The sequence below is a fragment of the Panonychus citri genome, unplaced genomic scaffold (genome assembly GCF_014898815.1).
Source record: "Panonychus citri isolate SS breed McGregor unplaced genomic scaffold, ASM1489881v1 Contig00068, whole genome shotgun sequence".
Classification (NCBI taxonomy): domain Eukaryota; kingdom Metazoa; phylum Arthropoda; class Arachnida; order Trombidiformes; family Tetranychidae; genus Panonychus; species Panonychus citri.
In genome coordinates this window covers 25,449-39,235 of record NW_026515473.1, presented here as the reverse complement: position 1 = coordinate 39,235, position 13,787 = coordinate 25,449, and the positions used below count along the sequence as shown (strand labels likewise).

At 31.5% G+C, this 13,787-nt stretch overlaps 6 protein-coding genes across 6 annotated transcripts; 1 reads left to right on the top strand and 5 right to left on the bottom strand.

Annotated features, from left to right (window-relative positions):
• Positions 1-67: 67 nt before the first annotated feature.
• On the bottom strand, positions 68-1,669 carry LOC128386390 (uncharacterized). Its single transcript, XM_053345421.1, is given in 7 exon segments — positions 68-485; positions 553-761; positions 821-1,133; positions 1,212-1,256; positions 1,259-1,308; positions 1,371-1,433; positions 1,500-1,669. Coding segments are annotated over 7 exon segments (1,143 nt in total). The 5' UTR covers positions 1,588-1,669; the 3' UTR covers positions 68-110.
• A 1,146-nt stretch (positions 1,670-2,815) lies between these two features.
• LOC128386387 (uncharacterized) lies at positions 2,816-4,076 on the bottom strand. The gene is made up of 5 exons (XM_053345418.1): positions 4,013-4,076; positions 3,853-3,947; positions 3,495-3,786; positions 3,232-3,440; positions 2,816-3,172 (listed from the first exon to the last, which is right to left on the bottom strand). The coding sequence occupies exons 3-5, from the start codon at positions 3,649-3,651 to the stop codon at positions 2,876-2,878; spliced, it is 663 nt and encodes a 220-aa protein (XP_053201393.1). The 5' UTR covers positions 3,652-3,786; positions 3,853-3,947; positions 4,013-4,076; the 3' UTR covers positions 2,816-2,875.
• Positions 4,077-4,159: 83 nt separating this feature from the next.
• On the bottom strand, positions 4,160-4,694 carry LOC128386388 (uncharacterized). Its single transcript, XM_053345419.1, has 2 exons — positions 4,603-4,694; positions 4,160-4,539 (listed from the first exon to the last, which is right to left on the bottom strand). Exons 1-2 carry the CDS (start codon positions 4,645-4,647, stop codon positions 4,165-4,167), a joined length of 420 nt encoding a protein of 139 aa, XP_053201394.1. The 5' UTR covers positions 4,648-4,694; the 3' UTR covers positions 4,160-4,164.
• A 2,016-nt stretch (positions 4,695-6,710) lies between these two features.
• On the bottom strand, positions 6,711-8,522 carry LOC128386383 (uncharacterized). Its single transcript, XM_053345415.1, has 6 exons — positions 8,100-8,522; positions 7,973-8,041; positions 7,802-7,905; positions 7,445-7,736; positions 7,168-7,376; positions 6,711-7,099 (listed from the first exon to the last, which is right to left on the bottom strand). The coding sequence occupies exons 1-6, from the start codon at positions 8,185-8,187 to the stop codon at positions 6,740-6,742; spliced, it is 1,122 nt and encodes a 373-aa protein (XP_053201390.1). The 5' UTR covers positions 8,188-8,522; the 3' UTR covers positions 6,711-6,739.
• A 1,123-nt stretch (positions 8,523-9,645) lies between these two features.
• Positions 9,646-10,815, bottom strand: LOC128386385 (uncharacterized). Its single transcript, XM_053345416.1, has 2 exons — positions 10,670-10,815; positions 9,646-10,583 (listed from the first exon to the last, which is right to left on the bottom strand). Exons 1-2 carry the CDS (start codon positions 10,713-10,715, stop codon positions 9,802-9,804), a joined length of 828 nt encoding a protein of 275 aa, XP_053201391.1. The 5' UTR covers positions 10,716-10,815; the 3' UTR covers positions 9,646-9,801.
• A 775-nt stretch (positions 10,816-11,590) lies between these two features.
• On the top strand, positions 11,591-13,508 carry LOC128386374 (gastric triacylglycerol lipase-like). Its single transcript, XM_053345403.1, has 4 exons — positions 11,591-12,153; positions 12,228-12,311; positions 12,575-13,165; positions 13,254-13,508. Exons 1-4 carry the CDS (start codon positions 11,646-11,648, stop codon positions 13,373-13,375), a joined length of 1,305 nt encoding a protein of 434 aa, XP_053201378.1. The 5' UTR covers positions 11,591-11,645; the 3' UTR covers positions 13,376-13,508.
• Positions 13,509-13,787: the final 279 nt, after the last annotated feature.

Sequence of the window (13,787 nt, the reverse complement as noted above, 5' to 3'; positions counted from 1 at the left end):
TCAACGGTTGTTAGCATAATTAAAAAATAAGAGATAATACAATAATTAAATGATATAAGCATTCAACTCATTATCAGTGTGAAATGATTAACTAATAGTAGCTTGAGAGTTTATTCATCAATTAGATCCGGAAGATCACAAAAATATTTATAAAAACAATGCTTCATGAAATCTAATCCATAGACAATTGAATCTTGAGGAGTGTTTAATTTAGGCCAATCGAATGGTTCCTCTTTACGATTGTAATAGATTTCGATTGATCGATGAGATCTGAGACAATATTCAGACAAAATATCAGCTGATTTTTCAGTAACATTTTTAGATCCCCTGAAGTCTAACAGTTTTATTTCTGGTAGAATCGTCACCAACTCTTCAATACGATCATCGTTTATTTCACCACTTCCTCTAATTGCAAGATGATGTAAATTTGGGAATTTGGACAAAAGATCGCAAAAGAACGACCAGTTCAGCCTTTCTCCCCATGACTTTAGAAAGAAAAGGAAGAATAAAAATTAATTTAGATTCAAAGAAAATCACCAATTCTATACTCACCATTTCAATAACCAAATCTCTCAAATTGTAATTCTTCAGAGATATATCAATATATTCACCTTTCGGTGGACTACGAATGAAAGTGCTTTCCAAAGATGGACAAAAGTCCATAAAATGAAATAGATGAAAATTTCCTTCGTATTCTGATAGATATAATTCAAGAATCTTCAGATTAGACAGATTTGGACCTTTGTAAATTCTTTCTCCTCCTTCGAAAATAATTCTTTCATTAATTAATACGATAATTGATTCGATATCAATAGCTTACCTTTGAGTAGCAGCGAAATGTTGAGTCGCTTCAAGCTTGGAAAGTATTCAACGTATTGAGGAAGTTCAGTGATGAAAGTTTCGTACAAGCGAATTTGTTTCAACTGATCAGGTCGGAAGACTTTTTTGTAATCAAATTCGAGGGATTTCACCGAAATCATTTCGATATTTTCCAAGTTGAGCAAATGGAACAAATCAGAATTAAGACTATAGAGTCTAATCAATCCTTTAATCTTCGGATTATCATCAACCAATTTTTTTACATCTTCAAATTCTAACTCATCACCAAATAAAACAGCAGGAATACTGAGAATCTAAACTCACCACAAAAAGTACGAACATTAGATTAATAAATATTATATTGACATAAAAATCTTATACTTGATAATTACCCTGAGGTTTGGTAACAATTCTCGTAAATTATGATCTTTAATTGTTTTTGATCGTTCATCAATATCTTGGTAAGATCGAAACGATCATCATTGGACTCTTTAGAACAGAGTTGGCGAAATTAATCAAAAGTAATTACATGTATAAAACAATTTACTTACTAATGAGCAAATATTTAATCTTTCTGTACCTCAAGGATATTAAACTGGACCATTTCGAACAAACTTTAGAAACAAAAAGAATAAAATTTAAGTCACTTCTCTTTACCATTTAAACTCTTATACTTTTACCTTTCGAAAGTTTGATCAACTCTTCTAGTTCGAAGATTTTATCTAAGATCATGCAAAGACATTCATTAGGTAAATCGTTGAATGACATAATTATAATTCAACGAACAGGTAAAATTAAAAAACGAATCGGATTCTCGTAATTTGAACATTAGAAATAATTAACATGTCATTTCCAAAGGATAACTTTGGTAAAGTTGTTGCTATTCAACCGAACCGTTATCAGCTGGAGGGTTCAGTCAATCAAAGCGCTTCTTTCAAATATACTGATTGTTTCAAAAAACTTTTTTAATTGAATAAAAATATGTTAAGTGAATTTAAACTTCTTGTGAAATGTTATTATGTATCAGACAACTTTAATACCTAAATTTTTTAGTCAATCAATTAGATCTGAAAGTGTGGAAAAAGATTTATAAAAATAGTGTTTTATGAAATCGAATTTGTAGACAATTTATTCACAAGAAGCTCCCAATTTAGACCATTCGACTGGTTCCTCTTTAGTATTATAGTACAATTTGATTGTCCGATGAGACTTGAGACAATATTCAGAATGAGCGATGAGATTGAGGATTGCCATGTTGAAGAATTGGTTGAGATATTGCCAGAAGTAAAACTGTTGGACCTCAGAGGATCAGAATATGTCACTCAAAAATCAGCTGATTTCTTGTCGGAATATTGTGCTAAATCCAATCGATCAATCAAAATCTATATTATGATTGTGAAAAGCAACCTATTGACTGGCCCAATTTGTTTGGAACTGATGATTCAATCGTCTATGGATTCGATTTCATGAAGCATTGTTTTTATAAATTTTTTTGTGATCTTCCGGTTCTAATTGATGAATGAAATCACCTACATTCTACTGTATAAAATAATATTAATATTCTTTCATGAATTTTGTCTCGAATGTTCCAATCAAATAAATTGTCATTGAAGCTATAGTCTGGTGATGAGAGTATTTCAGTTTATCAACCGTTCGTTTTTTCATAATAACCATCATTTTGAACGATTTTACTTTCGGTCGCTAATCATTTGTTACAAAATGGAAAATAAATTTTCTCCGTCGTAAATGATCAAAATTCGTTGAAAAAATGAGCTTGGCTTGAATCTCAATTGTAATGTTTATTTCGAACACTTAGTATACGATCCTTAACGCTTTATTGATTGAAAAAACTTCGTTCTACCTCCAATTATTGACGCTCATCTTACCAGATTTTGAAATCAAATTAATTAAAATAATTGATATAATATTCAATCAGACCAACATCAATGCAAAATGAATATGAAGCTTTAATTTATTCATCAATTAGGTGTGGAAGACATGAAAAACGCTTATAAAAACAATGTTTCATGAAATCGAATCCGTAGACAATTGATTCTCAAGGAGTATCTAATTTGGGCCAGTCAATTGGTTCCTCTTCACAATCATAATAGATTTTGATTGATCGATTAGATTCGCGACAATATTCAGACAAGAAATCAGCTGATCTTCGAGTGATATTATCACATCTCCTGAAGTCAAATAGTTCTACCTTTGGTAGTAACTTAACCAATTCTTTCACATGGATATCCTTAATAGCGTCTTCTCCTCTGATTGCAAGATTATGTAAATTTGGATATTTGGGCAATAGTTTTCTTAAAAATGGCCATGCCAAGTTGCTCAATCTAATAGACACCTTAAGATAATAAAAAGGTAAAAATCAATTCAATTTAAAGATTCCAATTCGATGCTCACTGTTTCAATTACTAAATCCCTCAGGTTGTAGTTTTTTTGTGCCATGTTGGCAAATTCATCATCTGATTCGCCGTTAATGTAAGCACTTTCCAAAGATGGACAAAAGTCCATCACATGAAATGCGTTATGGTCATCATACCATTTGTCTACAGAAAACTCGAAGATCTTTAGATTGGATAAATTTGGACCATCATAACGAACTGGTCCACCTTTGAAAATAATTCTTGAATTAATTTAGTTCATTGTTCAAACGAATAATTTACCATAAAACTTGATGTTGATTCTCCTCAAATTCGGAAAGTATTCAACGAGTTCATTCAGATCATTCAAATGCAAAGCGCATTCAAAGTAAATTTGTTTCAACTGATCAGGACAAAAGAGTTTTTTATACTCCACCATTTCATTATCTATTGAGATCATTTCGATATTTTCCAAATCGAGTGAATGAAAAGTATCTAGTCCAACCAGTCCTTTTATTTTCGGATTATTGTTAACCAATTTTCCATAATTTACTGTCCTCGATCCCTCGTCATAACAAGAAAAAATATTAAGAATCTGTAAACATAGAATAGAAATAAAAAAATTACTAGTAAATGTAAACAATTTCTATGTAATATTTACCCTGAGATTTGGTAACAATTCCCGTAAATTATCCAATTGAATAGTTTCTGAATCCACCCATAATTTTGAATAATCAAAATTTGGAACTGTTCTGTCTAGAAATCGATAGAATCGACCAAGAAATTAGTGATACAATAATTAGAATATGAATTTTACTTACTGTTGAGAAGATATTTAACTTTTTTCAATCTTATATCAATCAAATTTGACCATTTTGAACAAACTAAAGAAACGAAAACAAATGAAATTTAGTATTGATTGTCCACAGTTGGACTTCATTATCAATGACAAATGAATTTGTAGCTTTAGAGATCATTCATCAATTAGGTTCGGAAGATAGTGAAAATTCTTATAAAAACAATGTTTCATGAAATCGAATCCATAAACGATTGATTCTTCAGGAGTGTTGTATTTAGGCCAATCAATTGGTTCCTTTTCACAATCATAATAGATTTTGATTGATCGATAAGATTTGCGACAGAATTTAGTTAAGAAATCAGCTGATTTTGAAGTCACTCCTTTGGATCTTCTGAAGTCCAACAGTTTTATCTTCGGCATTAACTTGACCAATTCTTCAACACGACTATCCTTAATAGCATCACCTCCTCTGACCGCAAGATTTTGTAAATTTGGATACTTGGACAACAGTTTTCGTAAGAATGGCCATGTTAGGTGTATTCCAAGTGGCTTGAGATGCAAAAAAATAGTTGAAAATTAATTTCAGAATAGATTCGGATTCTATATACCCACTGTTTCAATTACTAAATCCCTTAGATTGTAGTTTTTTTGTGCCATGTTGGTAAATTCATCATCTGATTGACCGTGAATGAAAGCACTTTCCAAAGAAGGACAAAAGTCCATCACATGAAATGCGTTATGGTCATCATACCATTTGTCTACAGAAAACTCGAAGATCTTTAGATTGGGTAAATTTGGACCATTGTAACGAACTTGTTCACCTTAGAAAATAATTCTTCAATTAATTAAGATCATTAATCACATTAAACACTAATAATTTACCTGCAAACCAAATATTGAGTCGTTTCAAATTAGGAAAGTATTCGGCGAGTTCAAAAAGATTATGCAAATAAAAATAGTCCTTATAACGAATTTGTTTCAACTGATCACGTTGAAAGCGTTTTTTATGCGAAACACGTATAAAATTTATTGAAACCATTTCGATATTTTTCAAATCGTAGTCATAAAGAGTATCTAGTCCAACTATTCCTTTTATTTTGGGATCGCTAATCACTTTCTCAAAATAATGCATTTTACAAACTTGGCCGTAATAGTGATAAGAGATATCAAAAATCTGAAACAATTGAATAGAATAAAAATTAATAAACTTCCAGTTGGTGTGAGCAATTTCTGTTAAACATTTACCCTGAGATTTGGTAACAATTCCCGTAAATTATTAATATATCGTCGAATAGTTTTCAAACTTCTTGTGTTAAAATTGAAAATTGAAATTCATCTGATTAGCAATAATTTTTTCGATTCACTTTGGGTAAGACTCAAGATATGTCCGTCAGCTCGATATTTTCAATTTTCAGCTGATTTTTTTCTCGGCTTAAGGTTCGGTTTGATTGTCTCAGGCCCTCCGGGCCTTTCTTTGGTCATGGTGACCCTTATTAGCGAAGACCTAACCTAACCTAATTTAAACAAACACAATTAACTGAACAATTAAGTCCATTTTCATATGTAGCTTGAACTTTAAGCCGAAAAAAAGTCAGCTCAAAGTTAAGATATCGAGCTGACGGACATATCTTGAGTCTTACCGTTTAATTGTTGAAAAACTTTTCGAATTGAATAAAAGTGACCTCAATAAATATTAATAGTAGACTTGAGTAAACTTTAATGATGAAAATCAAAATAAAGTTTATTTTGTCATTAGTCATAGTCTCATAGAACGATATCTGAACAGCAATCCCATCAATTGTTTTCGGGGATGGTTCAACCACAAATGACTGATCAACCATCAGTACCGAGTCGGTACTACCGACCCAATCGATGCCAGTTGAAGCTTCAGCCCAAGTCAATACCAACACCCATTCCAGTTTCAGTTCCAACTTCAACTCCGATGTCAATACCAGAGACAAAAACACTGACAACACTTACAGTAAATAAAGATTCTAGTGGTAATCAAACGACTGATTTATTAATAATTGTTCGTCCTTATCCATCTCAATCCAATGATAGTTTAATCAAGAGTTTTGGTCAACAATTACAAACACGTTCGAAAGTAATTGTTTCCATAAATAAACCAAGTCAACATGATTCACGAAGTTCCTCGATCACGACAATGGGTCGAAATGGTAAATTGTTGATGTTACTGCGAACCTTAATAATTCGAGTTATTATTTCTCATGAGTGGGTGCTCAGATTGCGTTTTTACTATTTTTCGACTTTCAAAACAAACTTACTTACTTTGTTAGTCAAATTTTCATCTAAATTTCTGATACCATAATATTCTATAGAATCCTCGTAGTTTTATTAGTATCTTGTAGTAATAATCGTTAGCAGCGAATTTGTCCCAACTGATCAGGTAGAAAACTTTTTTATCGAAAAATAACTCTAAAGTGCACATTTCGATATTTCCTTGTTAAAATTTTTTCCAACACATGCAAGAAATCCAATCAATTCCTTATTCTCGGAAAGTTGTTGACAATTCTTGTTAAATCATCAGATCGAAGACTAACCGAGATCAAGCTTGATTACGGATTTTTTATTCGTGGCTTTGGCTTATTGATTGATTCAAGTCAGTCGGTTGTTGAAGAGAATGGGTAATCAGCTGACCTGTTTCGGTATCGGGTGATTTTGATAAATCAATAAGGACCAATATGTAATCATAAGTGATATTAAACTTTGGGTTATAAAAGTTTCGATTTTATTCATCAATGAGAACTGGAAGAGATAAAATAGATTTATAAAAACAATGTTTCATGAAGTCAAATCCGTAGACAATTGATTCTTCAGAAGTGTACAACTTAGGCCATTCGGCGGGTTCATTTTCACAATCGTAATAGATTTTAATTGATTTTTTCTCTTTGACACAATATTTGGACAGAAAATCAGCTGATTTATACGTCACGTTCTTACATTTTCGTAAGTCCAATGTCTTCAACTCAGGTAATAATTTTATCAATTTTTCTAAGTTATTATCATTAATCGCATCAACATATCTCATCCCAAGATGATGTAAATTAGGAAATTTGGACAAAACTGATAGCCTCGGAAAACAACCAGCCTTAATCGAAAGAATAGAAAAAAAAAATTGTTAATAATCTAATAAGTATTTTTCACCCATTGACTTACACCATCGATAACCAAATCTCTTAGATTGTAATTCTTTATCGATTCATCTACATGAATATTCTCTGCCCAACAATGGATGAAAGCGCTTTCCAGAGATGGACAAAAATCCATGAAATGAAATCCAGTGAATTGTTCAACCAAATCAACCGTATCAAGTTCAAGAATCTTTAACGAAGACAAATTTGGTCCATTGTAAAAAACTCCGTCCGCTATTATAAACAGTAAAACGATATAAACCATTAATACAGTCGTAAGACTAATTCAAGTTGAAACTCACTTTCATTGAGTTCTATGTTAAGTCGCTTCAAACTTGGAAAATATTCAATGAATGCAGGAAGATCATTCATGTCAAAATAGTAGCACCTAATTTGTTTCAACTGATCAGGTCGAAAAACTTCTTTATAATTGAATTGGTTCTGAAACACTGCAGCAAGCATTTCGATATTTTCCAAGTAACCAACTCTTTCCAAATCGAGATCGCTAATCAATCCTTTTATTTGTGGATTATTTTTGAGCATTTTAGGTAAATCAGCAACGAGATAAAAATTGTAACTTGAAACTTCTATAATCTATCATAAAATTAAAATATAATTAGAAATAAACGTCATTTTGATCTAAAAAATTCGTAAATTACCTTTAGATTTGGAAACAATTCCATCAAATTGTAATTTTTCCATAATTTTGTTTCATAATAATTCATCCAGAAAATGTTCTTGTCGATATAATCACGTTTTTTATCTTTGGATTAAAAAATTGGAAATAAATTAATTATAATCGCTAATGGGTTAAGTAGAAATTAACTTACACTTCATCACTTGGAGATATTTTACTCGATTAAATTTCGGCGCAATCAAATCGGACCATCTCGAACAAACTGAGTGAAAGTAAATAAGCATTAGAATTTCATCATCTAAACTGAATTTTTATCTTACCTTTAGACAAACGAATCAATTGTTTAACTCTATGGAAATTTTCTAAGATTTTCCAAAGACAATTATCAGGTAAATCGTTAAATGACATGATGGTAATTTACTTTTTAGCCATTTGAATTTGAAGAAATGAAGAAGCACAAATTTAATTTGAAATGAGAAATATTCCTGGTAAAACAGCTGATGGACTACTAAGAACAAGCGGTGGACCGTAGTAAAAGGCAAAAAAAGGCAAAAAGAAGCAAAAAAGAGCTAAAAGACAAAAACACTTTTTAAATTCAATTCTTTTTACTTATATTTAATTTTTACGATTTGAAGATGAACTCAGGTCAGTATATGTGGTCAAATTATCGATAAAAAATTAGATTTTTAGTTGAAATTGAATAAAAAAGTATTCATAAATTGATGTTCAAACTTCGCGCATCAAAAATCAGAAAAATTGAATTATTTTGAGATTTTGGTGATTATTGTTTTGTTTAAGTGCTATTATTGTCAATATTTCGAAAAGTCAGAATAAAATATCCTGAGGCTCTTTCACTTCAATTCTACTTGACGGTGGAGAATTTTGGCCCTTTTTTGCTCTTTTTTGCCTTTTTTTGTCTCTTTTCGTCTTTTTGTCTTTTACCACGGTTCACAAGCGGTTCTTTTTGAATATGACAAAAGGAGCATTTTAAATGCATCTGAGCAGCAAATGAGTCCGTTTTGTCCATAATATCCATGCGACTCTTCATCATCAATGTTGTGAAGTAATTGCTCAATGACTGATTGTCTCAAAATAATAGCATAGAAATAAAGAAGAGAATAACAAACATAGAATATGATTGAGTAGATAATAAAACGGAGTGGACCATTTCGGTTAGTTTTAGTTCGGTCACTTAGAATACAGTTCTAACCCCTTATTGATTCTCATAACTTAAGCCCACCTCCAACCATCTAAAATCTTATATAAAAATTCATCGTTAATAGAATACAGAATAAGAAATTAAATGAAACCGAAATCTTTATGAAAAGTGAAAGTCTAAAAAAGTAACTTCGAGATCACCTGATTGTTTGTCTGAATATTATCGCAAATCTCGTAGATTATATGAAATCTATGACAATTGCGAAAAAGGACCAATTGAATAGCCTAAAGTAGATACATGGACTCGCACTATGGACTCATTTTCATGAAGAACTGTTTCTACCAAAACTCACACAGTCTTTCAGCTCTTATTGGTGAAGAATCGTTGTACAATCTATAAGTGTACAACGGTTTGCCTTCAGGGAATATGATCAAAAAACATAACTGCTTAATTGGTTCAATATTGCGAAAAAGTAGCATCGTTGACGACCATTTCAACAGTTAACTTGGTTGTGGATTGATGATTTATCTAGTTATTCTATTCTTAATTGAATATGGAATTTTCTTAAAAAAAAGTTATTTTCTCTTTTTGATTAATCATGTGAACATAACCATAACATTCACCTTTTAACATCTTAACGATTATAAATCGTTGATTAGATTACAAAATTGGTGTATTAATGATGAATCCATGAGACAAGATTAAGATTATTGCTCAAAATAAACTTTATTTGTTTATCACCATAAAAGTTCAACTCATTTAGTAACTTAAACTGATCAATTGATCAAATCCTATGATGTACACACAATGTGCACACTTTTACATATGAACATCAACGAAATATTAACAAGATTATAAGTTATTTAGGCGGAGGGGGAGGTTACAATTTCTCCTGATGAGGCAGCTGAAGCGGCAACTTCGTCAGCCTTGTCTAATTCAGCAGCAGCGGCTTTGACGGCTTCGATCTTTTGTGCGGGTGGAAGTTTGTCAGCACCATTAACCTTTTCCATGGCTCCTTGGATTTTGCCCTTTTGTTCTCGGATCTTTTTGTTATCTTCTCCTCGGAATGCGTCTAACATGTCATCGAATCGGTTTCGAAGGGCATCGAATCGTTGAGTCATGGTGTTCTTAAGACCGGACCAGTTGATTCCAAAAAGAGATCGAGACTTGGCAGCTGAAACTTCACTAACAACTTGATTCTCAACGTTGTCAACTGAGGTGAGAATTTGGCTAACGGCTTCAGCTGATTCAGTGGCATCAAGTCGATCCTTAAGAGCCTTCAAGGTCTTGAGAGCATTGTCGAGGATCAATTGTCGAACTTCGTCTAATTTACCCTTGTTCTTTTCGATGTATGATTCCAAAGAATCAGTGACGGCGTCAACTCGATCAGAGACGATTCCTTGGAGACCAGGAAGGTTCTTCATGAGAGCATCAGCTCCATCTTCGAGAAGATCTTCAGCAGATTCTTGGAGTTGCTTAAGTCCATTCATGAAAGATTCTTTAGCTTCGGCGATTTGTTGTTGAAGAGCTGAGCCGAAGAATTTTCCAAATTGAGCCTTGGCATCGTTGAAGGCTGATTGAGCGTTAGCCACTAAGTCGTTTAAGACATTTCGCTTTTCAACGGATCGAGCTTCGATAGCGACGACTAAACAAGAGAAACAAGAAAATAATTATTAGAATAATCAACTAATTGTTCACACAATTGGAATAGATTAATAGTCTAATACTTACATCCAGCGACGAGGAGAACGGCAAGAGTAAGTCCAAAGAATTTCATTTTGATTTTTTTTATATTTTCTGATTAAAGACAATTAATCTGATGAGAATTGAATGTAAATCAGTCTCCTTTTATACTAGAAAATTCAATCAAAGTTTGATTCATTTGGTGTTACAATTAGTAAATCATTTTAATCTCACCTGTTCAATTGACTGTTTCAATAATTACATTGTCATCTCCCAATCAAATTTTATCCTTTGTCTTCGTCTAATTTAGATTGACATCTAATTGTTTCTTTCTCATAGCTTATCCATAGCTCATAGTGTGGCCTTTAATTATCAAAAACAACAATTAGTAAATTGTTGTTGAAAAACATTTCGATCAATCTAATATTTACCTTTTGACATTCAATCACTAAACTAATTCGCTAATTGTTAATAGAAAGGGTAAAATATGCTTCCATTTGCAGGATAGATAGAAATTAATTGTACTGATCAAGGTTAAAATATAATTACAATTTTAATCATGAGCACAATTAAATCACAATTATCGTAAAAATTAAACATTCGTAGGACATAATGTCAATTTCGTTGGATTTAAATTTACCTTTGCTAAAAGTCAATGTATCTTTAATTGAAATTTGAAAAGTAATTGTTACAAACCATTAATTACCAGAGGAAATTAAATCAACTGGTAATTAACAGTTGACTAGGCCTAATCACGGTTGATTTAGTTTAATTTATAAAATATTATTTATTAATAGTTAGTAATATTTAATTGTTTCAAAGAAAACCTAACCTCAAATATTAATAGAAAAAAAATTTCTCAACTATTAATAAATTATTTTCAAATTAAGAATCAAATCAAACTATTAACTTTCGTTTAATTGTTATGATTGTTTTCAATTGATGTTTTAATCAACTTAATCGGCAAAATTGAGTTTTAATTTTGTTCAAATTTTTTTTTGATTGTTTACAATTAACTCTCTTAATGGACATTTTTTGGATAATCAAACCATTTTTTTCACTTGATTTCATTTTAATCTATTTAATTGTTACAGTTAAATTTTCCCAGTCATTAGATGATTATGGTGACAGTCCAGAGATAATTAAATCTCGAGGATTTAATTGTGAAATTCACAAGATTGTTACAAGTGATGGTTATATACTAACCATGTTTAGGATTGTTAACCCGTTAATTGTTAAACAACAGCAATTAAGAAAACCACCAAATCGATTGGTAAATAATTACAAGCCTATTATACTTCAAAGTGGATTAGGTGGCTCATCTGATGATTATATTTTCAGTTCACCTGATGGTCAAGTTGATGAATCTTTGTTAAATAATCCAAATGTTGACCAGTTAATTAACTATTACAATGGTACTGGTCGCAATTTAGGTTTTCTACTCGCAAATCTTGGTTATGATGTTTGGTTAACTAATTTTCGAGCTAATTATTACTCTCGGAATCATACAACTTTAGATCCTGATTCAACAGGTACCAAAGACTATCCAAAATTCATCATAACAATTAGTTGGTCTAATTAAGTTTAATTATTGTTTTGCCTCCAGAGTTTTGGACAACAGGTCTTGATGAAATGGCCACGATCGATTTACCAACTACAATTGATTATATTTTGAATTCAACTAAAAGAAGTAAGTAAATTGTTTACATAATAATTTGTGGAAACAATTAAATCAAATGCTAATTGTACTTGATTGTTTGATTAATTCATTTTCCAATTCCCCGTTGTGAGTGCCATCTATTGGAATAGTTAAATAGTTTGAAGAAAATTTTTCTCCCCTCAACACAAGATGGCAGCACTTTTTTCCGCTCATTTTCGTTAATTGTGATTGAGAAACTTTTATGTTGCAATTAAGGAAACTTACAATTAATCTATCGTTTCTTTTGATAATAGAGACTGTTGGATATATTGGATTGTCTCGAGGATGTGCTGTCATGTTTGCTCTTTTATCAGAGAGACTTGAATACACGGAGAAAGTTAAACCATTCATCGCAATGGCTCCAGCGGTTTTCGTTGGTCGTTGGTCAGTTAGTTTGTTTAAAGCGATTCTTGTAAATGTGAACAGTTTATTACGATCGCTGGCACGCAAGAGCCCAGTCGAGTGTTTTGGTCGAGGGTTTCCAAAGAAAATGCATCAATTATGCCACAATTCAGAGTTTAATCCATTCTGTTCAATTGGTCAACATTATTTATCCTTTTTACTTGGTGATCATACAAATCTAACTCGTATGGGAATTTATTTTACTCACTTTCCCGCTGGGTCACCATGTCTTGATTATATTCATTACTTTCAAATTGGACTAAGTGGTCGATTTCATAAACTTGATTATGGTGAAAAGGAAAATTATCTCCGGTATAATCAATCTAGTCCACCAGATTATCCATTGGAAAAGATTAGATCAAAGGACATTTACATATTCAATTCGAAAGGAGATAAACTCGTAACTCCAAATAATGTGGTGAAATTGGTGGATAAACTGAAAGGTACTTTATTCGAAATCATTAATGATTGAAATTCTGATTGATTGTCACACCTTACGGTTAAATTAATTTTCTATTTTCTTTAAAACAGTCAAGCCGAAAGAATGGAAAGTAATCAATAGATTGGATTTTGACCACTTAGACTTCGTCTTTTCATTGGAAATTGGCGTTGAAGTTAATCGAGATATAGTTCGTATTTTGTCCTATTATTGACGATCAGATCAAGTTCGAAGTACTAACAGTCTATAAATAGTCTATGTTAAAAAAATCGAATCTCAAACACCAAAGATTTCGCCAAAATGTTCATCATGATTAGTGAGCTATTTAAGACCATGTAATCAATAGAAACTGGAAATAAATAGTAATCATGATAAACCAATACAATCGACAATTTAATTTATTAAATCTCTAAATCGATAGATTGACATTGAAAAGGAGAAGAAGAAAAAATCAATCAACAAGTTGATTGTCTTTACATGTTAATCAATTCTCAATCGACCAACAATTTAATCGCTAATCAATAACTGTAATCTACTCACTTTTGTTTTCCTAATGATTTCTAACTGTATCAATTGATTTACCCTTAATTGTTAAAGTGTTTCAAATAACAATTGATTGAATTAAC